The sequence below is a fragment of the Cynocephalus volans genome, chromosome 10 (genome assembly GCF_027409185.1).
Source record: "Cynocephalus volans isolate mCynVol1 chromosome 10, mCynVol1.pri, whole genome shotgun sequence".
NCBI lineage: Eukaryota > Metazoa > Chordata > Mammalia > Dermoptera > Cynocephalidae > Cynocephalus > Cynocephalus volans.
The window spans coordinates 80,412,489-80,439,433 of NC_084469.1; the positions used below are offsets into that span (position 1 = coordinate 80,412,489).

Below are 26,945 nucleotides of genomic sequence, written 5' to 3' on the forward strand. Positions count from 1 at the left end.
CTACACTTGCTATTTCTTCACCTCTCACTCGCCTTTAAAATGTATTGGCTTATTGAAAAATACAAAAAGTAGTATGTACGCATTGTATTAAAAAGTCAAACAATGTAGAAATATGTAATATGAAAAGTGAAACTCTCCACTCCTCAAGGAAACCATCTTTGGCAGTGTATCCTTCCAGATCTTTATGCACCTGCAAATACAGTCAGACATAGCCTGACTATTCTTTTACAGACTGCAAGAAACAGGACCACAGTCCACTTATGTTTTGCACTTGGTTTGCTCATTCAGCAGCATTGCCTGCTCTGTCCTGCCAGCACACCAGGCCCTAACTCACCCTGCTTTCACCAGTTACAGAAAGATGCATAAAGTGGCTATGCCATTGTTTACTAAGCTAATGATAGATACTTGAGATGCCACAAATGTTTCATTCTTCGAAATAATGCAGCCATGAGCGTTCTTGAAAGTGTTTCTCAGTCCCTTCATGACCCGCTCTAGTCTCACCTCTGCTGCCCCTTCACCAAGACAGCTACAAAACCCAACTATGACCACCAAAATCCCAAATCCAATATATACCTTCCAGTCCTTTTTTTTTTTTTTTCCACCCCATCTCTCAGCAGCTTTCTTTCCAGGAAACCACATACTCTCTAGTAGGCTACACTGATGGCCCCCAATGAATCCCACTTCTATGCCCCTGTGTGGTCCCTTCCCCCAAATCTGGGCTGGACCTGTGACTTGCTTTAGCAGAAGGAATGTGGTGTTGACAGTTCCAGGCCTAAACTTTAATAAGGCCTGGCAGTTTCCACTTTTGAACCCTCAGGGAAGCCAGCCACCAGGTAAATGTGAATACCTGGAGATTGGCATACTAGGAGGAAGCCCAAGCTAACAATGGGGTAAGGCCACCTGGAAGAGAACTGAGGCCTCAGATATATCACTCAAGTGAAGCTGCTGCAGTCAGACCCTGCTGCTTGAGCTACCCTAACTATGCCACATGGAGCCACAGACAAGCCGCCCCTGCCAACCGCTGCCCAAATTTCATAATCTTAAGCAAATCACAAAATGATTAAGTTCCTAAGTTTTGGACTTTTTTACATAGCAATAGAAAACAAGCACCCTCTTTTTCTTCAATACATTTCTGAGAGGAGGAAGCCAAGGCCAGGAGAGGTCACAACAGATACCCAACAGCTAAGCTGTGGCCACGCCCAGGCTCAGGATTCCCAGCCCAGTGCTCTGTCCAGGCCCCAAACACTCAGCCATGTCTTCCTCCCAGGATGTAGCTGCTGCTGTTCAGGTTCAGATGCTGGCTTATCAGGTGAGAGGCCCTCATTCTCTTCATCCCCTAAGCAAAGGGAGTGGGTCAGCAAGAAAGTACCCAGGCAGTCCCAGGAGCATCTGCCCTGGCCAAAACATCAACAAACCAAAAGGCCCTGAAGCCAAGAATGAAAACTGAGGCACAGAGAGGTTAAGGAACTTGCCCAAGGTCATATGGCTAGTGGGAAATAGAGCTAGGGCTTGAAACCAGACATTCAGGCTCAGAACCTGCACCAGTGACCAAACACCAGTGTTTTTCTAACACCTTGATCGTGACCTATATTAAGAATTAAATTTTATAACGGGCCTCTGTATATATGGATTTGGGCACAGATATTTGTGTGTGTATATATACATTTTAAGTAAACAAAGTTACATAAAACAATATTTACTCTTACTATATGTGATGTTTTCTCATATTTTTATTCTTTTCTATTTCATTTTTTTAAATGTTGGTCACTAAAGTGATTTCATGAGCCATAAATGGTGTTGTAACACACAGTTAAAAAATAAAAACAAAAACAAAAAAACACCTATACTGATTTAAGATGGCTCTAAAATCAGACTGACCTATATCTGAATCCTGCTGGAGCAAGATTCCACTTCCAAGTCAAGTGACCTGGGGCAAGGTGGTAGAGTTCCTTAAGGCCTCAGTTACCCCATGGGTAGAGTAAAGAGAATAACCCCTACCTTATAATGGTGCTGTGAGAATGGAACAGCAAGGACAGCCATGGCCCAGGACCTGGCATCAGTAAATCTGCAATCAACAGTAGCTCTATTGTCAGCCCTGGCTCAGCAGGGGGCTATCTGTGCACACAGTGGGCAGTCAACAGACACACTAAGCCTGCAGCCAGAGAGCACCGAGAAAAGATACATGTGCCCAGGACTGACGGAGGCAGTAGGTGCCTTTGGACTTTCCAGGACAGGGGAGCGAGAAGAGAAAGCCCCCAGGACCCACTGAAAGGGCAACTTTGTTCCTGGCTCATAGGTGTTTTTTGAAATCCTCTTTCTGCCTTTGAAAGGGGAAAGAAGGATAAAACAATGATGTCAAGGTCAAACACTGCCCTGTAACAAGGCTCCCTCCAGAAGCCAGGCATACAGTGGGCACTGGCACCCCATCCAGCACCCCCAAATCCACTCCATGGAGCCACCCCAAGCCAAGGCCTTTGAGCAAGGGGCCCCAGCCCACGAGCCTTCTGAAGTTAGAAAAACATCCTCAGGCCTGGCCCATTTGGGAGGCTGTGGCCTGAGGGTAGATGGCCCATGGCACTAACAGGGGCCCTTTATGCTCTGTCTCTACCCTCCCCAGGGCCCCAGCTCCATACTCAAGGCCAGGGGGCTTGGCCAGCACACAGCAGGGAGCCAATCAGCTCCAGAATGACACTGTTTCTTGTGACTGAGAGGTTCTCCCCCTCCCTCCTGCCACCTGTTCAGAAAGGAGAGGAGCTAGAGTCAATGGACATCAGTAAAACTTCAGGACATCAATAAAACTTCACGGAGGAAGATCTGCAGTGCGTAGACCAGGGCTCACAAAGGGTTGCAACATACAGCAGCACCACCCACCCTCAACAGGCACAGGCCCTCTGCCGGACCACATATTTCTGCCCTAACACCTCAGGGACCAGAGTCTCATCCTAGGTCAGACACTCAGAAGCAGACTGAGGACAGACTTCTCCCACGCACACATCATGCGTGCCTCCAGGCCTTTGTACTTCCCATGCCCTCTGCCCAGAAGGCTTCTACCAAACCTTTCATCACCTAGCTAGCTGCTATTCTTTGGGTCTCAGCAACTTAAATGTCACTCCCCCATCCAAAGGAGAATCCCCGCTTATTCTCCTTCACTTCACCCCGCTCTCTTCCTCACCACACTTAGCACACGGATAGCTCACTTCACACATATCTAGGTGGTCATCAGCAAACACTAGAAAGCTGCAGGAGGAAGGATGACATCTGCTTTATTCTCCAATTTGCTGCAACAAACTCATTTCACCCTTAGAACAACTCCATGAGGTAGGAACTATTGCTCTACCCATTCCACAGATGTGGAAACTGAGGATCAGAAATAAACCATCATGCGGCCTAAGTCCACAATGCTGCGGAGAGGTGCACCTGGGATTTAGACCCAGGAAGCCTGATTCTGCAAGCTCTAACCACACCTCTGGCACCTTCTATGTGCAAATGCTGGTCTTCAGTATAAAGCAGCCCAAACCATATCTTTATCATACTCACTCCACCTGCCCTCCCACACTTTTCTCCCACTAAACTGAAACACACTGTCCACAACTTCCCAGCACTGAGCCTTTGGTTGGGCTGCATCATCTGCCTCAGATGCAACCTGAATCTGGCTCTCCCTGATTGGGCTCGTGATTCTGACTTGCTGAGCCTGTCTCCCCATCTACATGAGAGGGGAATAATACATATGCTAGCTGCAAAGATTCAACAAGAGAATGCATGTAAAGCATTAGGCATGGTTCTTAGTACATATGATACTCAGAATACGTATGTATTATTATTACTAACATACTGATGCTCCACCACCGTCGCCATCAAAATCTTCGAGGTCTAAATCAACAATCACAAACCAGAGTACTACAAGCCAAATCCAGCTGTCTGGGTCAACCAAAGGAAGTGTTTTCTAAAAATTTTAATTAGTTGACAATAATTTTTTAATGGGAAAGGTTTCACACAAAAATCCAGATGGCTCGATTCTCTTAACAACCAGACAATGTGGCAACGCCAGAGCCATATTCCCATGTGGCAACAGTTGGCTGGGCTGAATAGCACTGTCCCAGAGCACCCCAGTCCTCACCCCTCCCAGATGTCTCCCACCCAGCCTGCAGCATTCATTAATATGAACTCTCTGACTCCTGATCTCAGTTTTGCAATCTTTCAAAGCCTTACTCACGTGCCACCTCCTTCAAAAAGTCCTCCCTAAATCTCCAGAGCCCTGTGCCTCTCTTACAGTTTTACAACCTTAATAGCTGACTTGTACTGAGCGCTTACTATCTGTTGGGTAGTTATAACCATTTTACAATTTGAGTCCTCACAACCCCCCTAGGAAGCCGGTGCTATTATCCTCCCTGCTTTACAGATAAGGAAACTGAGGCTCAGAGTTGATTATTCTATTGTCATCTCCACCTCCATCCATTCCCCACCCTTCTCTGTGCTGCTCTGTGCCCCAGCATGCTGATCCCTATGGACTGATTCACTAGGGCTTCCTTGCCCACTGGTTCTAGATTCAGCCAACAGGAGACTTTGGCAAGATACTGGAAGATGGAAAAAAAGGGAGAGGTTGGGGTATTTCTCTCTACCTACTCACTACTATAGCACCATGTCTCTAACTACAGTTAATCCTCCACTCATCAGCTGCAGCTCCTACAAGGATTCAATAAAAGTATTTCCTTCCCTGGCCCTTTCTGCCCTAGGAGCAGTAACAGCTTCCCACTGTTGCTAGTCCCTGAGTGCCTCCACACCCCGAGAGGGTTCCCTCCACCCTGCTCATACCTCTGGAAGCTCTGGAAGCCTTTTCCTCTAAACTATCTAGGGTGGATCTGTTTCCCGCCAGACCCCCTGGCTAACATAGGGGTTCAACACTCTGCCAGAGGTCCCGCAGTTAGACAATGGTGTATCCAGGATTCAAACCCAGAACACAGGGCTCCAAAATCCCTGATCTTTAACTTAAAACCCTATTCTTTTTCTCTGGGTCTCTCGCCTTCCTGTAGCCTCCTCAAGGGTCCCCTCGATGACCCCCTAAGAACCAAGCGCTGTGCCTGGCCCAACACAGACATTCCAGAATCTTTCACTGAGCCCACAGAATACAGTCACTTAATTCCTCTTTATCCTCCAAAGTATTTTTACAACCGAGAGCCCCTCCCCACATTCCTCCTCCCCCAACACAACAGATCACGGGGCTCGCCTTTGCCCTGCTGGCCCCTCACACAAGGCCAGCCACTTGTCTCCCTTCTGGACAAAGATCCAGGCCATGACCCCTCTTCAGCCAACTGAACCTTAATCCTCATCTCAAACAACCTGCCCTCTTCACCAGGCTCTCCCCCGTGCCACTGGTCCACCTACCAAACACTCATACTGCCATGACATCCTCCTCTCATCCCTCCTCCTATTTACTTTTGGGTCTCAGCTTAAGCCAAATTTCCTCCAAGACTACCTCTGACCCTAGACCAGTTGGCACTCCCTGCTCCAGACCCTCAGAGCCCCTAGAATGTCCCCTAACATTCCCTTAACATTGTCTTCATTGCATAGTATCTATCTTCCCAAACTATAAGCCAATCTAACAAATATCCATGCCAAGAAAGTAAAGTAAAATAAAATATTAGCACACCAAATTCAGCCACATTTTAAAAGAGTAATCTGTTGTGACAAAGAAGGATTTTGTTAAGGAGTACAAAGAAGGTTGAACACTAGGAAATCTAGCAGTGTAAATCAAGCATACAAATTGCACATCATGTTAGCAAAGAACGATCCATTCCATCAACACCCCAACAGCATTTGATAAAATTCTATAATTATTCCTGATTTTACAAATCTTAGCAATCCAGAAGTTGAAGAAAGCTTTCTTAATTAGAAAAACAACAAACATCATACTTAATGGTTATTAAACAGAGATAGGATATTCCAACCAAAGCAATAAGAGAAGAAAAAATAGATAAAAGGCAATGATGAGAGCTTAGTCCCACTAACTCTAAGTTCTGTGAGGCAAAAACAACATCTATTTCTCATAATTTCCACAACATCCTAAGCACAGTGCTTGGGATAGAGAAGACAGTCAAATATTTGTGAAATGAATAACCACCCAGATGAGGTCTGGTCCCTATTATATGTACTCAAAGCACCCAGGACTTTTTTAAAGCACATATCACAATTTCAATTGTACAATTTGTTTTTTAAAATATTTATCTTTTCCTACTAGATTGTAAGTTTCATGAAAACAGGACTTGCTCTATTTACAGAGCAAATGTATACCTGGCCTAAAGTAGGTACTCAATACTTATTGCAGATGCATGAATGACTTGAACAGAACACAGCCAATAGATAGCTGCTAAGTTATAATGATTATATACTACTTCTTAGCTGGAGAATCCAAGGCCCAGAGCTGATGCCACACCACTGTGAAGTCTACTAGGTACCTCGAGGTCCCCTGAAAGGCATCAGCCACACACAAGGCCACACACATGCCAGAGAGCATGGGTCTCAGCGAGTAAGGAAAGTGAAGCCCAAACCAATTTCTCAGAGCCCTCTAAATAAACACAAACCCAGGACCCAGCCCGGAGGGCAGAGCCATGCTGGTGAGAGCTTGTGTGTGCTGCCATTCTAAAGCTAAGGATGACTTCAGTGGGGAACCTGAGGCTTTCCTGCCCAAGCCCCATGACTGGTGCCCACATGGATAAACAGTCCCCTCTGCTTTCCCAGGAAGCTATCAAAGAATTACTTATGTCTCTGGAAGTGCTTGTTTAGAAAAGGTCCTCCACCCCACCTGGATTGGCAGGAGCGGAGCTATTACCAGGCTGCCCTTTGGGGAGTGATCAGGCTTTCCCTCTGGCCTCTGAAGGAGCTCGGCCGTGCTTCTTGCGGAGAATCTGAGGCCATAAAGAAGCAGGCAGCTTCCCAGGATAAACGGAGCCGGTGACATCAAAGCCCTCCTTCCAGATTAAACAACTGAGGCCTTCAGCTCTCTCTGGCATTTCTTCCAGGATATTCTGGGCTCCTGCCTCAGTTCTCCTTCAGATGGAATGGCAGATATTTTGTTTGTGAGAGTCTGAATTTTTCCCTTCCTCAGGGAGAGGGGGAGAGGAGGAGAGGCAGAGTAAGGGGAAGAGAAAGAATGTCTATGAGAGACAAGAGCTGCAAAAAGAACATGTATGAGTGAACAAGAGAGATGGAAGTCAGGGAGGCAGCCGGAAGTGCCTGTTTTGGAATCTAACAAGCAACCTAAAAATTCCAAAGTTTCTAAACGAAGCACACTGTGAATCCACAGCCACTGAGTGACGTTGCAGGCAGCCCCAGACTTGGAGGATTCTGGGGTACCTGACTCACCAATGCCAGGGGATCTCCTTGTGGACCAATGCACTAGCCCCTTGACCACAGGGTTACTTTGCACCCCCCTTTCTCAGACAAATCTGGTAAGCCAAGGCAAGGGTACTCTTCCCTTAGACACAGGCACACTGCAGTTCGGAGACAGGATGGGTTCTCTCTGAGGGTGGCTTGTCACTGCCTCTTGTCCCCTGGCCCTTGAGGTGCCTCGCTCTGCCCTTGAGCAAATCCCACCCCTGGAGATCCCCATACCCACCACAGCTGGGCTGCTGGTCCTACAGTCGACTTCCTCCCCCAACATGACAGCAGGGGCCACCAACCCATTCAAACAGCTTGGGCAATGCCCCCAAGTCCCCGTAGACGACAATGCACATGAATCAGCTCCATGGAGCATGCTGGCAGCTGTGGTGGCACACTGACTGCCCATCCCACTCCACCCCACACACCCATCCAGAGGGATAGGTAGCTCAAAAGTACTAAGAGCTGCCAACATGCAGTGCTTTCCAAAAGGACTGAGTACCAGGAAAGATTTCCAGTCCTCACAGGCTGCAAAGCCACTTGGAGCCAACAAGTCCTCCTATCAGCTCTTCTCTGCACAAATGCATTCCCTCCCCCCACGCCTTCTTCCTTACTGTCTTGGGGATCTTGGTGTAAACCTGGGCAGCCTGCAGATTCCCAAGCACACCCTGACTGCTGCCTGCACAGGGCTTCTCACAAGTGTCATTGCCTATTAATGTGCCTGTGTACTTGCTGCTTCTTTGTCTCCTTTATGACACTGGAAGTCACAGGAGGACAGGGGCCACGTCTCTTTTATCCTCCACTGTATCCCTGGTGCCTGGCACAGTTAGGAAATTATTAATTAACAATTAACAATTCATTATTGATAATTAATTAATTAATTAGGCCAAGTGCCTAAAAGAAAAGGCCTGGTTCTATTCTTCCACTCCGGACAGTGAGATCTTGTAAAAGATAGAACTTGGAAGTAGGAATAGAGGGGAGAAGGTGGCTGGGGAGAGGATCTGGGAAAGGAAGAGGCAAGAACGATGACCTCATCTATCTTTCTATCTTCCTCCCTTCCTTCCTTCCTTCATTCAATATATGGTGAGTGCCTACTGTGTGCCCTGGGGATACCACGGGGAAAAGTTTTATTCAGAAAGTGATTCTTTTGTTGTTGATAGTTCAGCCTTGGTGTTTTAAGCCCTCAAGGGGACAGTTTGGTCCCACGAACTGTGCTAGACCTTCCTGGTACAAATAAGAACACTGTCTATCCATCCATCACCCACCTTTCTCCACACTTCCAACTTGCCCACTGGGCGAAGGGAGAAAACATCCCCCCAGTTCTAGGACCATGCAGAACATGCAGTGGATGCCTCCTGGATTAGATTTTCCCTGGGTTTCCTACAGAAAATGAATGTACAGAGGGTGTTCCTGAATTCTAGGGAACAGAACACATACACAGCTTGGTTCAGAGGGATCTAGCCTCCTTCTCAAAGAAGAAAAGTTCCAAAGGGAGGACAAAATACTCCTCGAAATCTCTACCAGAGACCACATCACAAAGATGCACTATAGCACTCAGAATATGACACCCCTGCCCACCAGCCACCTATCCTGAGGGACCCAGACCTATTGAAAACCAGAAGCCACACCAGGCATTTTGCTGGGCCCAAGCTCTCCTGGTCTCTCCTTCCCATTCACCAGGAGTAAGGAAAGCACTCAGGCAACACTATGTAGCTGGCCCTGGGTGCCTGTGGGCAGGAGACCCTCCATGGAGAACTCACAGATGCCAGAGAGCAGAGGCCCAAATGCCTCCACCCTGAGTCCTTCACAGCCTCAGAGCAAATCATCTTTTAATTCTGAAACACTAAATATTTAATTTATGTTTTACCTCAAATGTCAAGTCCACCTCCCAGCACATAGCTTTGAAACCACGTAAGGAGGTCTAACACTTTCCATATGGTGAAGACATGGGGCCTTTTAATTGTGCCAACTGGTATCATTCAAGGGTAATTCCCCTGGAATCCAGCATTTGGGCAGCAGCTGGGCCAGCCTCCAATCTCATCACCCAGCCCCATACATCCCCTTGGGCTCCAACTGGGTCTGTACCTTCCTAATCTTCCCCAAATATCAAAATGCACTAGGTGCCCCCTAATCAATTCACCAAACCGCCTGACAGCCGCCTTTGATCCAGAGGCGGGCTTGCCTGCACGGTGGTTCTCAGCCCTACTTCTTCAGGCAGCTCTGCTATAAAAGAACAAAAGGGTCAGACCAGTGGGGTGGCAGGGAGATAGCTTTCAATCTAGCTGTACACATTCATACATGCACACAGGTACACGCCATGTGAGCATGCACAGAGACACACAGGGTCAGCTTCTCCAAGTGTTTTCCTACCTGATACCTGAGTCCATTATGCTATTCAGTCAATCTATTAAGATTCCTTATTCACCCACTATATTTTCCATACTCAATATGTTCCATTGGTTTTCTTTTTTTTTTTAAGATGACCGGTAAGGGGAGCTTAACCCCTGACCTGGTGTTCCCAGCACCCTGCTCTCCCAAGTAAGCTAACTGGCCATCCCTATATAGGGATATGAACCCGTGGCCTTGGTATTATCAGCACCACACTCTCCCGAGTGAGCCACGGGCCAGCCCTTCAATTGGTTTTCTTTTGTAACCACCTGTTGCTGCTTCAATTTTCCAATATCCCCCATTATCTCTTTGAGACTATTATGCTTATTTTACTTTCTAACTCTGTTTAGCACATTGTTCTCTGGCGTATATATTGCTCAATTTATTGTTCTTTCATCATTACTTTTCTCCTGTGTGCTCATATTCTCTTGGACTTCATCATGCCCCCATGGAAAAAGCTTAGCCTGTGTCCCTCCAAGTGAGCCTGTCGTGTAAGAGCAGAGAGGGGCAGAAAGCCTCTGGTTTCATAATCTGGGCGCTACCCCTTCCTGCTTGTGGGTCCCCACCTCCATCCCTACAAATGCCTCAGCGAACCTTCTAGTACCTGTAGAGTTATCTGCCATAACCCTGCCAGGGATAAGAACATTGCTGCACCCATTTTGCAGATGAGCTAATTAAGGTATACAAAAGTAAAATGTCTTACACAAGGTGAGAAGCTATTGTGACAGAGCCTGACCTCACTTACATCTGTATTTAGGAGGGCAGGCTTAGGTTAATGCCAGTGTGGTGGTCCTCCCACACCCTAGGACCTTGCATGCAACATGGACCCACCTTGAACCTCCACCAAGCTCTCAGACCCCGTCAGGGAGGAAGAAGCCAACTAGGGCCACTCCTGCTTCTGCCTGCCCCACAACCAGTGCATCTTGAAGCGTTCAGCAGCTGGGTGGCGCACCACCTCTCTGGGAATTAGTAAATGCAGCACCCTCCAGGCTGATGCTCAGGTACAAGGCCTCTCCACACATGACTACCTTTCTCCTAGAACATGCTCCAGAAAGGGAGAAAAACTGTCCACACCACCTGGCTGTCAACTCTAGAGGGTTATGAGGACGATTAAGGTTATGTAAGCAAAGTGCTTGACACACAGAGGCACTTAAATGGTAGCTATCATTGCAATAACAAGAATGCTAGTTGGATGAGCCACTAATGTGTCCCCAGCCACTTTGGTAACAGGCCAGGTGAAGGAGTGGAGACAGAAGCCATCCCCAAGATGGGCCTGGATCTGGTTGGAGGACCTCTGCCAGCCCTTGGGACCCAGCAGACTTTGGAGCCCACACCCTCCTACATCCTGATGACATAACGGACAAACCTGCCAGTGCCTCTCCCGTGCCAGTGGGAATCATGGAAATTAAACTAGACTGGAGGTTGCCCACTGCTGTCCTGTTCAGCATCTCGGTGTTTCCCAAACTTGGAGCATTCCATTCCCACATTCACAATTTCAACCACTTGTACTTAGTATTTTTCTTTGAATCGACTTTCAGACTATCTCTTTCAACTTTGCTTCATCCTGAGCAGTAATATCCATGAAATTATGGGTTTGATGTCTTGGTTATTTTTTTCTGATTAAAAAAAATAGGTAACTATGAAGGTTAAAAATATTCCTCCAGGTATCACCAGAAATGGTCTCACAGGCTCCCTACAGCATTGCCCTACCTTGAGCTCACCCTGGCTGTCCCCCAGGGTGGACTCACTATCTCTACCTCTGCAGACACAGTTGCAGGGCCATCCTAGGCCAAGGCTTGAGAGAACCCAGCTGTCCAGGTCCCAGTCACCAAGAACAACTCCCAAGGAGGCAGAAGCATCCCCCCTTTAACATCTTGATGGCTGGGGCCCACCCACCAACTACCTGACACATGTCACACCGATGGCTCTGTGCCTCACATCTTCAAAAGTACTTTGAATAAACATTAATGACCCCTTGGCATTTCTCTGACGGAGGGGGCGAGGGAGGGAGGGGGGCAAACACCATCTCATGCTGTCCTCGGCAGCTGGGGGAAGAAACCAGGCAACAAAATTCCGTGACTTCACCAAAGCCACAGACTTAAGCTGGGGCCCCTCCCCACCCTCCCTCATTTCCCCCAATGGCAACTTTTACTGGCTTGAATTCCTCTTGCTGGGAACACTACTATTTAATTAAAAACGACAGACTTTTGTTTTCCTCTGCCTCTTTCCTCCTCCCTCCCATCCTCCCGGACTGGATGCCAAGGAGACCCACCAAAAACATGCGGGTAACATTTGTTATGGCTTTGAAGATAAAAGTCAATTGAAGTAAGCCCTTGCTGTATTTCAAGTTTCCCCTCTAGCATGGAGCAAGCTGCCTGGCAGTTTAGGAAAGAAAAAAAAGAGGGAGGGGGAACTGCAAATAAATGTCATTCTGCAGGAATACTTTGTAAAAATAAACAGGCTGAAAAAACCCCAAAACTTGATTAATGGAAATCCACTCAGTTGGCCTCTGTCTTGGGTTGCAAAGGCATTTGTTCATATGGCTAAATTGGATCATTTTCATTGGCCTTTAAATAAATAAGTAGATCAAAAACTAGAAATGGTGGGGGAAGAAGGGGAAGTTTGTAGTTCTGCTTTTAAAAGGCCCCAACTGCAGTGCCCCCCACCCACCAAGTTTTGACCTTTACTAGGGGACAGCAGCTCTAATTCCAACCCAGCCAGCAGATGAAGAGAAATGGAAGCGAAAGCCCCCAGCTAAGCAGTGGTGTGGAGGAGGAGAGGGGGCTTCCCCGGGACTCAGAGATTATTGCAGACATGCTCAGGAATCAACTTTACCCAGCACCCAACATCAGCCCCTGCAACTCAGCTGCCAGGTCCCACCACCCAAATACACACACACACATCTGAAGACTCCGCTGGCCTCTCCCCAGCCCATGGACAAGACCAAAGAACTAACCAGACCTGAGACTCAGTCTGTTCCCCCTCTAAGTTAAAAAAAAAAAATTAAATGTCACATCAAAAAGTTGATTCATCCTTTGATCCTCGGCTTGCGCGAGTTCCACGCAGACCGTCTGAAAGCCCCGTGCAGAGTTCCGGAGCTCACAGGACATCTGTGAACACTAGTCCTGGGCCAGGAGCTGGGGCTGGACTTACTCATTCCCCTGTCACACTTACTGCTCCTCTGGGAACAACTCCAACCCTGGGGGACCCACTGAGTAGAGGCTCAGGGGTGGGCCCAGACTACAGTGGAATGAGGCCCTTTCTCTCTTTGTGGGCCAAGCTAAGGGGTCTGCCAGGTCTCAGTGCCCCCCAAGCTCTGCCACCCAAATGGCAGCCTGCTCTGCTGGGGTTCCTGGGCAGATGGCACTGATGAATGCTGCAATTGTAACACATTCAGGGGCAGCCACAAGATCCTGGGGCCAACACATCCCTACCCTCCACCCAGACTCTGCTAATGCCTCCCCTCTCTCCCTAGCCCCACCTCCAACTCCACCTTTGAATATTGGCCACAGAAATAAGGTAGAAGTCAGAGCAGGCCCCCAAGACCCTCCAGCAACAGACAAGCTTCCTCATCAACTGGACTGCACCACCTTCTCACGAAGAACCTCTCCCCCCAGGCAGCACTCTGCCTCCAACTGGGCAGGAGACTGGTGCCCACCTGCCTCTTAGATTCTTCCCCAAGGCATGCAGGCACAGGGTCATGTTGGTGGAGCAGGGGGCAGCTGAGAAGGGATTTTTAGAACTAGAAGCTGTGTCAGCAGGGTGCTAAAAGCTGGGGGGGTGGGTATGGAGACCCCATCCCTGGGTCTGAAAGGGGGCGAGGGGGTGGGGCAAGGTAGGAATCGTACCCGGGTGCCTCGGCCAACGGTGCCCGCCAACCGCAGCTGTCGGGGTCCTGATACGCCGACCGGGCAACGCTGCCTCCCGATCCACTCCTCGATGCCCCTCCGAGCCCAGGCGGCGCTCACGGCGAAGCTGTCACCTGGGACAGGGACGACATAAAACCCCTGAGTCCGGCCCCAGGCCGAAAGCTACCCCAGAGCAAAGCGGAGGGAAGGAGTGGGCGCGGCAGAGGGCTGAGAGCAAAGGCACAGGGGAGTCGGGTAGGGGTTCGAGAGCTGGGGCAGAATCTGAGAGAGGGACGTAGGTAATCAGGAGAAGGGGCTTCAGCGAAGCCCCAAGAACAAGGATCCAGAAGGGGTAAGAGGGGTGAGCAGAACCCCGGGAGGAGGAGTTCGAGGATCAGACGAGGGAGCGCCAGAGGCCAGGACTGCGGAGGAGAGGGTTGAGGGTCAGGAGGGGGGTGCAGTGGGCACAGGAGCCAAGATCTCGGGAGAGGGGACTGGCGGCCAGAAAGAGGAGGGCAGGATCTTGGGGGAAGGCACTGGGGCGTCTGAAGAGGGGGCGCAGTGAGCTCGGAGGCCGGGGATGCGGGAGGGGGAAGGGTGGAGGGTCAGCGGAGGGAGCGCAGGACCCCGAGGCGGGGGGAGGAGAAACAGGGGAGGGGGCACGAAGGCTGCTCCGGGAGCGGGTTTGAGGGACTGGTGGTTGGAGTTGGAGCTTGGGGGTGGCCTTGGTAATAAGACCCGGCGGGCTGGGCCATTCGGCTGCCGTCCGCGGGGCTCCCCTGATCCATCCCCGGGGTCGGTGCCCCGCGCGCCCCTACCTTCCGGGCTCTCCCTGCGCTTGCACACGGCGGCTGCAGGCACATCGCGCGCGGCGGCGGCGGCGGCGGGAGCAGGAAAGAAAGGAGAGGGAGAGAGTTAGCAACCGCAGTGAGGAGGACGGCGGGGGCCAGGGGGCCAGGGGCCGGCGCGCGGGCGGAGGCACTGACCCGGCTTGGAGTGAAGTTTCCCCATGCTGGGGGCGCGGCGGGCGGGGGCGTCCCTAAGCCATGCGCCCGGCCCACGGGCCCTGCGCCTCGCCTCGCTCTCCTCCACCGGAGCGGCCCCGAGCCGAGGAGAGCCCAAGGCGGCGCCGGGACGCGCTCTTGCCGCCGTCGCCGCGGCCCGACTGACGCCTGGGCGCGCCGAGCCCCCAGCCCGCCGCCGCGGCCCGCGCCTCCCCGCGCGCCCATTGGCCAGGCACGGCGCATCAAAGGCGAGGCGGGCCGCGGCGGGGGCGGGCTGAGGGCGGGGCCTGAGGGCGGGGGCGGGGCGCGGCGCGGCACGGGAGGGGCCTGACACAGCACCCTGCTCCGGTTGCGGTCTCGAGCAGGGGGGCCCAGGGGCTGGGGGACCAGGGGCTGGGGGACCAGGGGCTGGGGACCCGAGTGGGGAGGGTCTGGCCAGGAGGTGTATTGGGACAAACACCCTCTTGGGTGCCGCCCTGTGTAGAACAACTGCTCCCCTCGCTAACACTCCTGTGCCTTCCCTCTACTCTGTATTTCCTCGAAGCGGGCAGGGCAGGACTCGGCGGTTCCAATTTACAGGTGGGGAAACTGAGGTCGGGCGAGGAGACTTTAGCTGCTCCAGCGCAAGCATCTGCTGCGCGCCTGCTGAGTGGCCTCTTCTCAGTCTTCCCACGACCTGCCTTCTGCAGAAAGTGTATGTTTATTACCCGCCCCATGGCCCCCTAGGACTCCTTTAGTTTTTTATTTGGGAGTCCGGGAGAAGCTCCCAGCGCACATCGGGCCTGTGTGGGCCCAGCCCACTCCTGGCGGCAACGAGTGTCCAAAAGCTCCGAGTTGTCAGCTCGGATCTCCTCGTCCGGGGGCCGGTGGGTGCACACCCGGGGTCGGGGCACGCTGCCAAGCTGCGCGGCCCGGAAGGGGGTAACCGCTGGGTCTTTGATCTTCCCTGGTTTCCGCTCCCCGCTGCAGTTCGCCAGACCCAAGGGTTTGTTTGTTTTGTCTGGGGAGGTCTCTGCGGAGGAGAGGGCGACATCAAGGGGTTCCACCCCACCTTTGTGGCTCTCAGAGAGAATGCCTACTCTGCTGGGGACACGCACCATCAGCCGTGTTAAGCTCATCGTGGGACCAGGCAGCTGGATGTGGGAAAAGAAAACCCCAAGCTCAGACCGTCTCTGCCCTTTTGACTGAATTCTCTGTGTAAGCCTCAGTTTTATGATCTGTAAAATGGAGGCCCAATTCTGCCCTTTTTGCCGACGCTCTAGAGCAGCACTGTCCAGTAAAAATATAATGTGACCCACATGTGTAATTTTAAATTTTCTAGTAGCCACATTCTTAAAAAAGTAAAAAGTAACAGGTGAAATTAATATTAATAATATATTTTATTAAACCCAATATATCCAAAATATTATAATTTCAACATATAATACTTTTACATTCTTTGTTTTGTACTGTCTTTAAAATCCGATGTGTATTTTACACTTAAAACACATCTTAACCCAGACTAGCCACATTGCAAGTGACCATCAGCACATGGCTAGTGGCTGTTATAAGGGGCAGCACAACTCTGCAGCACCTACATGTCTCAAAAGGACATTGGGAACTGCATGGTGTCCAGAGTCATAAATCTCTTCGTCCAACCATGTCCTACTTCCATCCTCCAAGCTTCCTTTTTTACACACTCTTTTTGGTAGAAATGAAAGCTAATCTTATAAGCAGGTATATTAATGCTGCTGGCAAGGTGGTTTCATTTGAGGAGTGCCAGGATCACAAAAAACATTACTAATGTCATTTTTATATTGCAATTCTTTATCCAATGCCTACTATGTGCCAGTCATTATCCCATGTCATGTACAGCCCTCACAACCACTCTCTGATGCAGAGTTTTACTTGTTCTAGAAAGGAGGAAACCTACTAGGCTCAGAGAGGTGAACTCACTAGCCCAAGGTCACACAGCTAGTCAGTGACCTGGTTAGGAACTGAACCTAAGTCTGTTGATTCCATTGCCCATGCTTGTTTTCACTACATCAGGTTGTCCCAACACAGTCCCAACCTAACATCCTACCATTAGAGAGAGAGTCCCCCATCTGGAAACAAGTATTAAGTGGCAGCTATGTGACAAGCACTGTTTTAGGTGCTTAAGATACATCAGCAAGCAAAATAGACATTGCCATTCTCATGGAACTGACACTTTTCTGGAGTGAAGATGGGCAAGAAACAATAAACGTAATGAATCAGTAAATAGTGTGGTAAGTTATACAGCAACACCAGCTATAGCAGGCAATTTAATCCCCCAGGGCAATGTCTGGAGGCATCTAGCAAGTAGAGGCCATGGTTACTGCTAAATATTGTACAATGCACAGGATAGCCCCCAACAACAAAGAATTATCAGGCCCCAAATGTCAGTATAGGCAAAGTGAGAACCCCTGAACTGTAGGAAAATGAAAATGTAGAGCAGAACTACAGGGGGTCAGGAGTAGCAGGGAGCAGGGGTTTTGCATCTCTGAACCAGAGGGGGAGCCTTCCTGCAGACCCCCTCAAAAGGAAATAGCATTCCCTTGGGGGTGCTATTTGTCTTTCTCACCCCCACCCCCCACCGGTGCCAGGCTGCATCTAAATCAAAGTAAAACTCTAAGCGTTCTTTCTCACAGTGTTTAGAAAGTTGGTTACTTCCTTAAACCAGTCATGGCTTTCTTCTTTCATGAGAAAAAAGTATCCCTCTTCCCCTTGGGAATTTCTTTTTACAGTTCAAAAAGATAAAAGCAAGAATTAAAACTCTGCAGTTACTAGTTTGAGTCTTAGGGGAAGTAAATCCCAAATGTCCAGCCCAAACACAAAGACTCTCCTCCACCTTCGGCCTGGTCCTTCCCAGCCCTACGGGCTCTTGGAGTCCTGACACCTCCCACCCCACTTGGCCCTGGGGCCAGAAACCAGAGAGGTGGACCTTGTGGGTGAAACATTAGCCTGGCCAGCACTCAGAGGAGGCACTCCCCAGAGGTCACCAGCACACTGTGCACCTGGGGTGACTATTTGGCCTCCAGGGGCTTCCCGCCCCACAACTGACTGTCTTTTTATGTGTTTTAATAATTTATCTGGCCCATTTCTTGGGCTGTATATACTTACAGTGACACATCTTTTTCTTTGAAGATTTCCCATCCTTTGGGGGAGGAGAATGGGAAAGGAAGGCAAGGAAGAGATAAGAGAGAGAGATTATAACAGAAACGGGTTTCATGGGGCTTGAGATTTAGCGAGGCGGGTTTAGGTGAAATCTGTCAGACGCAGAGCTGGGAGAATTATTTTAAAAAACACACATCACCCTGGTTGGCCTCCCCCACGCTTGTCCCCAAGTTAAGCCATCTGATCTGGCCCTCTTCAAACGCCACTTCCTAGAAGAAGTCCTCCTTGACCTTCCAACCTGAAGAGTTCTTCTCTACTCTGAATAGGCAATGTTTCCCTCCCCCCTCCCCACCTCCACTTGGCACTCCTTATTTTTTAATGTTGAAGCTAAGTTTCCCTCCTAGAATCTGGACTCCTTGAGGCAGGGGGTCTCGCCTGACTTGCATCTCTGGATATAGTGCGCAACACAGCCCTGCTCATAGTAGGTACTCTTGTATGGAAGGGGAAGAACCCACCCTGCCCCACCTCAGCCCTGGGGTGTGTTGAGGTCAACGGAGGGTGGGAGGGCTGCCAAGAATGTGATCTGGAATACACTAAGGGAAAAAAATCAATTTTCCTACTCTCCACTGGTTCTTTGTAGGTCCCTGGAGTTGCTTCTTTTCACAGTTCCCTGGTGAGCTTTGGCATTGCTAAGAGGTCTAGAAGCCTGGTTTGGGTGAGGAGGGGAGAATTCAACTGCTCTGCGTGAGAAAGTACAGGAATTTTGGAGACAGCAACCAGGGAAGGGAAGAGAAATGTCCCAAGGCAAACAGTATGAGAAGAGAGTAACCATAAGGGCCTAAGAAAGGGGCACACCCAGTGAGGTGAGGAGCAGCAAGTAACTCTCATGACAGTGAGGTCTAACATGCACTTGGCAGGTGTCATCACATGTTCAGCTTCATGCTGTAGTCTCCCTCCATTACTCTAAATCCTCAGCAAAATCCTAACCACGTCCCTGGGTTAGTGGCGCAAGACAGAATGAAGGCATCAGAAAGACAGCCCAACTCAGGTCATCAATGGGGCAACAGGCGATCTTCAGAGTGGAGATGTCCAGCAGGAGAAAAGACGGGAGCGAGAGGCAGTCAGCGGGGAAAGCCAGCCCCCAGCATCAATCCTTGGGGATGGGAGGCCAGGCTTCCCCCAGAACAAAGGGTGGGTTTCCCAAGCCACTCTGTGTGGGTATGAAAGAGGCCCCAGAAGACAACTGCTTTAGTCCCCTTTAAATATTGGTTGAATTGAACTGGGTTTTTGTGCCACCAACTCCTCCCGGGTCTAGGCTGTTTTAGCAGGTTCCGGGAACAGGCACCCCCGGTGAGAAAGCCAGCTCAGTCTCACCATCTCCTCCTCAGGGCGGCCTGCTCTCCTCCCCACCCCTGTGTCTCTGCTCTTTCTTGGGCTCATCTGAGAAGCCCTCCTAGACATGGAACCAGTCTCTATTTCCAGACTTCTTGTACAAAAGAGACAAAGAAACCCCTCTCTCTTTAAGCCTTTGCTGCTCAGTTATATTCAATCAGCCTAGGCCTGACCACCCACTCAGCACCCCCATCTACAAAACAGAACAAAGGGTTGGGCAAATCAGCATTTCCCAAAATGGGTTCCATCGAACACTGGTTTTGTGAGATGCTATTATTGTGTGAAAGAAAGGGCTCCATGAGAGACTTCGGGCAGCCCTGGCTTAGCCAAAAGGAGACAAGTTCCTTTTCTGCAGGACTTGTCAGAGCCTTCAGTGAGTGAAAAGCTTTGAAATTCTCTAAGAGGAAGACATCATGAGCAGGGTTTCTTAAACTCACCATACCTGGGAACCCTTTTGGGGAAGTTCCAGTAAAAACAAGTGTTTATGGAGCACAGTTTGGAAAATTCTGGACCAGATAACTTCTCAGGATCCTTCTAATCTTAGATTCTAAGTACTAACTCCAGAGACTAAGAGCATGGTAGGAAGGAGAGCTCAGTGAGGACAGAGCCAGTGTGGAAAGTCTCCCTGAAGGAGAAAATCCACATGTCTATGGTGTGCCTTTAACATGTTTAGGACATATTTGTCCACTTTGAGGCCTCTGAGCACTTGGACACTTACTGTACATGCAGCTCCATGCTGGTACCTCAGCTGCTTAAGGCCACAGCTCAAGGAGTGAAGGAAAAGTGGCCACTGTAGCAAAGATCATGGTCGATTTGCCTGTATCACCTGCCTTCCCTTACAGTTTAGCTTCTTATCCTCCCATCCCACTGAGCACAGCTTCAGGTGGCCCCTGCTGTCATGTTAGTAACACATAACCCCTTCACTCCTTGGCCACAGCTGATTGCATGCCTGGTCCATGAGCCTAACCAATCAGGATGTCTTTGCAGAATTTGAACAGAGAGGCCCAGGACCTGGGATCCATTGGCTGATAGTCTCTGAAGGTGGAGGGCTCCATAGTCCCAGGGGCTGGAATAGCTGCTTGGGGTCCACATTGGCTGATGAACAAGCAGAAAAAAGCAGGAGTAGGAGCAATTAGAAGCAGAGAGAGTAAACTATGTGGAAAAAGACACACACAGAGACTGTCTTAGGCCCTGGGATTGCCTATATGCTATGACTTTGGGTCCCTGAAAGACCCTTAGTCCCCCTTTCTTGGGCTGGAGTTAAAGAGCCTAAATGTGAGCTCCCTGGAATTTAATGTGCTTACGAATCCCATGGGGTCTTGTTAAAATGCATTATGAGTGGGGCCTGAGAATCTGCATTTCTAACAAGCTCCCAGGCAAGGCTGATGTTACTGTTCTATAGCTCACACACACTGTGAGACTCTAGAAAGTTCAACCTTCTCAGCAACTTGGGTTATGTAAGTTCCTTCTGCATAGAGTAAGTAGCAGCACTGGGGAGAACAGAGAGAGAAAGAAGTCAGGGAAGAGGGAGCCAAGAAATAAAAGTGTTTCTTTTATTAAGTCACACAATGAAGATTTGTTGAGGGCCTAGTTTATACCAGGCTCTTAGGTCCACAATGCAGACCAAAATTCCTGCCCTCATGAAGCTTGCATTCTAGTGGGGAAGACAGACAATAAATAAATGTCAATTAAACACATGGAGTGTCTATGGGGGGAAAATCAAGTGGGAAAGAGGAGAAGAAATATCAGGGCAGGATGTAACAATTTTACACAGACAAGTCAACGAGGGTAACCTTTAAGCAAAGACTCAAAGGTGAAGAAGGAAACCATCGGATGTCAGGGGAAAGAGGATCCAGGCAGAGGATTCAGCAACTGCAAAGGCCCCGAGGTGGGGACATACCGTGAATGTTATGGGAACAGCAAAGATGCCACCAGCTCTGAAGCAGAGAGAGTGAAGGGTTGGGAATGGGGGGAGAAGAGGAGGTTGGAGGTGACAGGACCAGATCATGAGACACGTGAGGGCCTCTGCAAGGGCTTTAGCTTTACTTGAGGGAGATGGGAGCCATTAGAGGACAGCCGTGACCCAGAGCAGCTGGGCTGCTACGTTGAGAAGAGTGCAAATTGGGAGGTGATGGCGGGAGGCCAGGCACGTAATGATGGTGGGTTAGACCAGCGCGATAGCAGTGCAGGAGGTGGAAGAAGTTGGATGCTGAATGTACTCCAAAGTTAGAAGCAACAGGATTAGCTAATATATTGGACCTGGCCTGGGAGAGAAAGAGAGGCATTCAGGAAGAACACAAGTTTTGGGGCCTGAGCAACTGGAAGGATGGAGCTGCCATTAATTGAGATGAGGAAGTCTGCAGGTAGGGCTAGTTTGCAGGGCAAGGAGGATGGGTAGCTCCGTTTTGAGCATGTTATTCTGAGAGGCTTGCAGAGTATCCAAGTGGCGGGAGCAGATGGGCAGCTGCTTCTCTGAGCCTAGAGTTCAGAAGCAAGCTGCGGCTGCAGACACAAATCTGGGTGTCATAAGCATATAGATGGAGTTTATAGCCCAACACTGGATGAGATCCCGCAGGGAGTGAGCACAGGCAGAGAACAGAAGAGGGCCAGCCCTAGAGCCCTGGGCCCTGCACAGGTTAGAGAATTGACACTGTCCATTCTGCCTGCCTCCTCCACATCCCAGCACTGCAGTGTCCTCTTAACCTGCATTCAGTCCTCATGGGTCCCACTCCTAGAGAACCCCATCTCCATACCTGCTCACCACCACCTCAGCGACCCCCCAACACACACACATACACACACACACCACACACACCACACACACACACACACACACACACCACACACACACACATACACACACACACAAACACATACCATACATACACACACACATGCGCAGCAGACTGGGTTCCAGGCTCCACATCTGGACTCTCAAAGCACTTCTTTGTTCGAACCAGCCTGGAGAGAAATGAGACAATGCGTGTGAATCGCTCAGGGCATCCCACCGGCCAAGGGGGACTGTTAGATGGCAGCTGTCTCTGATGTGGTGATTGTAGCAGGGCACCCCACCCTCCGCTCGCAGCCTGACCCCGAGTTAATCTTCTCCGTGCCGTGCCTGCCACACAGTAGGGGCTTCAGAAATGTTTACTGTCGGCTTGAATGGCTGAACAAATCGGCTCAGGTGACACTTTCCCCCACGGCGTCTCTTTGCCTTCCCCAAGCCCCCCTCCCACATCATTTTGTTTCTTCTGACTCAGTGCCCAGGAAAAGGTCACTGCCACCTGCCACCCTATCGCTCCAAGCAGCCTTTGCCCATATTGGCCCCACCCCCCAATCCCCAGCCAGAGCAGGAAAACAGACTGAGGCCACTGTCATCTCTTTCCTCTGAAACCACAAGGGATAGATGTTTTCTTCTCGGCACAACTGAGAATTCTCCAATTGCATCTTCCAACAGAGAGCTGGGGTACATCCTCCACCTGGCGCCTCTTTTAACATCATCTTCTGTGGACTTCTCCGGGTGACAAGTATCTTTGTGCTGGGCCCCCACTTCCCAGCCCCTCCCTCTCTGCCTGGATTCTAACTCTCTCGCAGGCTTCCATCTGCACAAAGGGACCATTGAGAGGCAGGCCGTGGGATGCCGCCTTTGATCTGAGGTTCTAATAACGTGTGTATGTTTGTGTCCCAAAACAAGGCAGCAGCCTCGCTGGCTTAATGGAGGCAGGGGGAGGAAGAGAAGTCGGCAGATCGTTGCACTGGATGCTTGGTTGTGAGCGACAGCACATCTGGAGAGCATCCCCACAGATTCTCTCTGGTGAGGTACACCCATCACACAGATGAAGAAACTCGCACAGTCATGATTTGCCAAACCGAGACCTGAGAGGTCAGTGGGACTGCCCAGATGCCTCAAAGAGCCATAGGTCACAGCTTCTCCAGGGGAAGGAAGGAAACATAAGGGAGGGACTTGAACCAGGTAGATTTAGTGGCTAACTGGACAGCACACACCCAGCGCAAAGGGACAGCTGCTGCTGAATACCAGCTACCAGCTGAGGGCCCAGAGTTGCTAGATCTTTTGACTTGTCAAGAATAGCTGGAAATCCAAGTTTCTAGGTGAAATCTCCCAATTTTTAAATATCGGTGATTAATTTTAAAAAATGTTAAGTCATGGTGCAGACCAAACAAATATGCATCCCTGCTGGAATCCAGCCTGTGCTCACCAGTTTCAGCCTTTGCCTGGGAGAACCTACCCGAGAAGAAATGATCATGGGAGGCAGGGAAGGTGGTGGGAGGGTAGATAATTCAGACCAGGCCCCAGGCTGTCTCCAAAAGGGAAAGATGGAGTGGGGATGCCCAACTGGTACCTGCTGCCTCTGTATCCTCCAGATACTCTCACTGTCCTCAGCGTTATTCCTCCAGGTCCCTCCCACGTGCCATGTGCTGGGCACAGAGGATGCAGGAATGAACTAGGCAGGGCCCCTGCCTGCCCTCAAGTGCACATGGGGAAACAGAAGGGCAAGAAAATAAACTGTACTGAGGGCCCACTAGTGCCAGGCTCTGTGCAAAAGGATGTGCCCACTTTGTTACCTCACATAATCCCAATAGTCCCCTGGGGAGAAGGGACTATGATTACTATCCTTACTTTATAGATGAGGAAATGGGCTCCAGGAGAACAGCGGAGACTCTGGACAAAGTAACAAAAGCTAGATTCAGACCCCAGCTGCTTGTCATCTGAACCTTTGCACGTGGCCACCACTGTTCACTCTCACAGGCTACAAGATGGGTCACCCCAGCTTATGCCACATAAACTCCTGGGGTTGTGCAGTACGAAATCTGTACAACTGTATATGCACAACTGTGGTAGAACAGACAAATTACCGATTAAGATTTCATGGAGGTATGTATAAAGCCCTGGGGCTTAACACAGGAATGTCAAGGCTGGGCTTCCCCTGAGATCCCTCTTCCAACACATTTTGCTTCTGGTGAAGAAACACATCCCTTCTTTGCCCAGATCCTCCATGGATATCTGAGAGAAGCAAAGATCACACAGAACATTAGCATTTCAAGGCTCCACTATTCACCCTCAGTTTTCTCATCTGCAAATGGGGATTGTAGCACTATCCTCACAGAGTTACTGCTAGGCAATGAATCTAACATGCCTGAAACAACTGGAGAGGGATTCTAGGCTAAACGAGGTGGCTCTGACTTCCTCACCTGCAAGCTGGGTGACTTGGGCCAGCTGCTCGCCCTCCCTTTCTTCATCTGTAAAATGATATACAGTGCCTGGCTCAGAGTGGGCTCTCAGTAGGGGTTAGCCATCATTAACGTTGCCCCCTTGTTATCATCATATCTCTGACCTCCCACAAGTGGAAGCATGCTCAGGAGGGGGTCCATGCCCCTCTCCTGCACACAACCTTCCATTGCTCCCACTTTCTTCAGGCACCAGCCAACTCCTTCTAAAGATTTACTAGGCAGCAGAGCATGGTTGACCTTTCCAGTAGCATTTACAACACAGGAGCAGAGTGACAGAGCTCCCACGCAATGTAAAGTGACATAGGGCCGCCACTGTCTGCTGCCCTCCGTCCTTGGACACTACTCCCCTGAGTGGGTAGGAGTGGAGGGTGGTAGGGACAAGAGACAAGACCCCTCCATCCATTGTCTTGGGTCTCTCCAGGGAAGGCACTGGAGGAAGGAGGGCCTGGTGACAACACAATATCCGAGGTTGGCAGGTCAGGCCATAAGAGAATGGAGCTGGCCTCAGAAAGAAACGGGGAGGGCAGGGGAGGGGATGGGAGTGGAGGGCTGAGAACTGGGCCTGGAAGCCTCTCCCCCTTTGCTCCATGCCCCTCCCCTAAACCCTTAACCTTCCTCTTTGTAAGAGGACATTATCAGGGTTCTGGAAATAGAGGGGGCCCAAATGGCTCTGGGGTACATACAGAGGACACGTGAACCTTTGAAAACATCCTCAGCCTCACTAAAAACCTGGGAAAGGGAACTAAGCAGCAGTAAGATACCTTGAAAGGGTTTTAAACACGGGCGAGCTGAAGCCACTTTCAAAACAAATGTTTCCTTCATTCAATTCAACATGTAAACATTCTAAATATCTCTAGCTCCAGGTGAAAATAATTCTGATTTCAAAAAAAATTTAGTGCCAATAAAAATGCCAGTTTTCCTGTTCTTAAAAAATATAGAGATGTGCTAGAATATCAAAAGCCAGTGCTGGGAAGTCCACTCTCTCCTCGTCTCGCCCCCCAGGCCTCCTTGAGCTCCACCATCTGGCCAGTTCTTCGGAATCTGGGTCCCCTCCATGCTGTTCCCTTCTCTGCTCTCCTGACTCCTGGCTCCTGCCCACCCTTTAGTCTCAGCACAGATGCCACTCCTTCCTCCACAAGCCTGCTGGGGCCCTGGGGAGGTCTCACCTTCACCCCAGGTGGCTTCGCAGAAGCAGAAAGTTCCTCATCTCTCCCTTTCTCCCCACAGTCCCCAGAAGGAATTCTGGAGCCAGTTGTTAAAATAATAATAGAAAAGGCTGCTTAGGAAAGGAGGGGCTGAGACTGGGGTTTGCAGGATGAGCAGGGGTGGGAACTCTTCCCACTTTTACACAGCCATCTTCCGAAGATCGGTCCCCAGCCAATCCCTGGCCAGAGGGCCAACTCCATGTGGCCTGTGGAACCTCGGTGGTGACAGACTGTATGCACTGAGTACCCCATTCACCTCACACTAGATACTAAGTTCAAGGTGACCTATTGAGGTGTTTATCATTAGGCTGCCATGCTCCCACTGCAGGACAGGCACCAAGCTGGTGCTCTGAGCAATGTTGAGGCAAATCTAACCTGCAGGAGATTATGCACAGTGGGGGAGTGCCACCACGCACACAAATGACTGCAGACCAAGATAAATCTCGAGCTAATGTACAGAAGTGCTTGGCACAGAGCCTAGCAAATAGCAGGCATGCAGTAAAAGTGGCTGCCATTATTTTATTATAAAGCCTCAAAGCAATGTTTTCTTTAGGACTTTTTAGTTATAAGGCACAGCGACAGCACCCAACTGAAACTAGCCCAAGCAAAAAGGAAACTTATGGGGTCACATAACCCAGGTATTGGAAGAACAGATCAGGGCAGCTGCAGACTTATAACCAAACATGTTGAGAGTGAGAAGAGAATTATTCTTCTCTAGCTTGGGTGAGGAAAATACTGGGGAAGGACTCTGATTGGTATAGCTTGGGTCATGTACATATTCCTGGACTAATCCCTATGGGAGTTTGATTGGTCCAACTTAAGTCAGATGCCCAACCCTGTGGCCAGATGAGTTGATTGGCAGCCCCACCCCAACCACAGTACTAGGTGGGAAGGAGCAAGTCTGCTAAAGGAAGAGATGGAAAGGGGGATGTTATCTTACCTGAGGAAGGCAGAATGTCCTCATAACTCAGTTCCTCCAAAGCACAGAACTCAAGGTCTACAGACATGTGTTAATCTCACTTTATGGATGGGGAAAGTGAATCTCACATTTTGTAGAATAATTTGCTCACAGTCATATGATTTATAAATGGCCCTGGGACTCAGCAGGAGGTTCTGCCTGCATTGTTTTCCTTACATCTAATCCCCGTGAGCCTGGCATTCAGAAGGAAGAGAAAGATTGGCCATGTGCAGGTGCTAACATTTCCCACAGCTGGTCAGGTACTGCCTGAGCCAGTCCTGACATGTCCAGAACCAAGCCTGGTCTTTGGAGATGTCTTTAAAAGGATGAATTTGACCTCTTGATCAAGGCACAAGAAAGGGCAGCTAAACAATCTGAGGAGCAAGTTAACAACTGTCCTTGGCCCTGAATC

At 49.9% G+C, this 26,945-nt stretch overlaps 1 protein-coding gene across 1 annotated transcript in view; it reads right to left on the minus strand.

Moving 5' to 3' along the window:
* NKD1 (NKD inhibitor of WNT signaling pathway 1) overlaps positions 1-14,621 on the minus strand; it is an 82,638-nt gene extending 68,017 nt beyond the window's left edge. The window contains exons 1-3 of the mRNA XM_063112956.1: positions 14,597-14,621; positions 14,429-14,461; positions 13,611-13,744 (exon numbers count right to left, since the gene is read on the minus strand). Of these exons, the coding sequence (XP_062969026.1) occupies positions 13,611-13,744; positions 14,429-14,461; positions 14,597-14,621 (192 nt within the window). The remainder of the gene's footprint in view (positions 1-13,610; positions 13,745-14,428; positions 14,462-14,596) is intronic.
* Between the last annotated feature and the right edge of the window lie 12,324 nt (positions 14,622-26,945).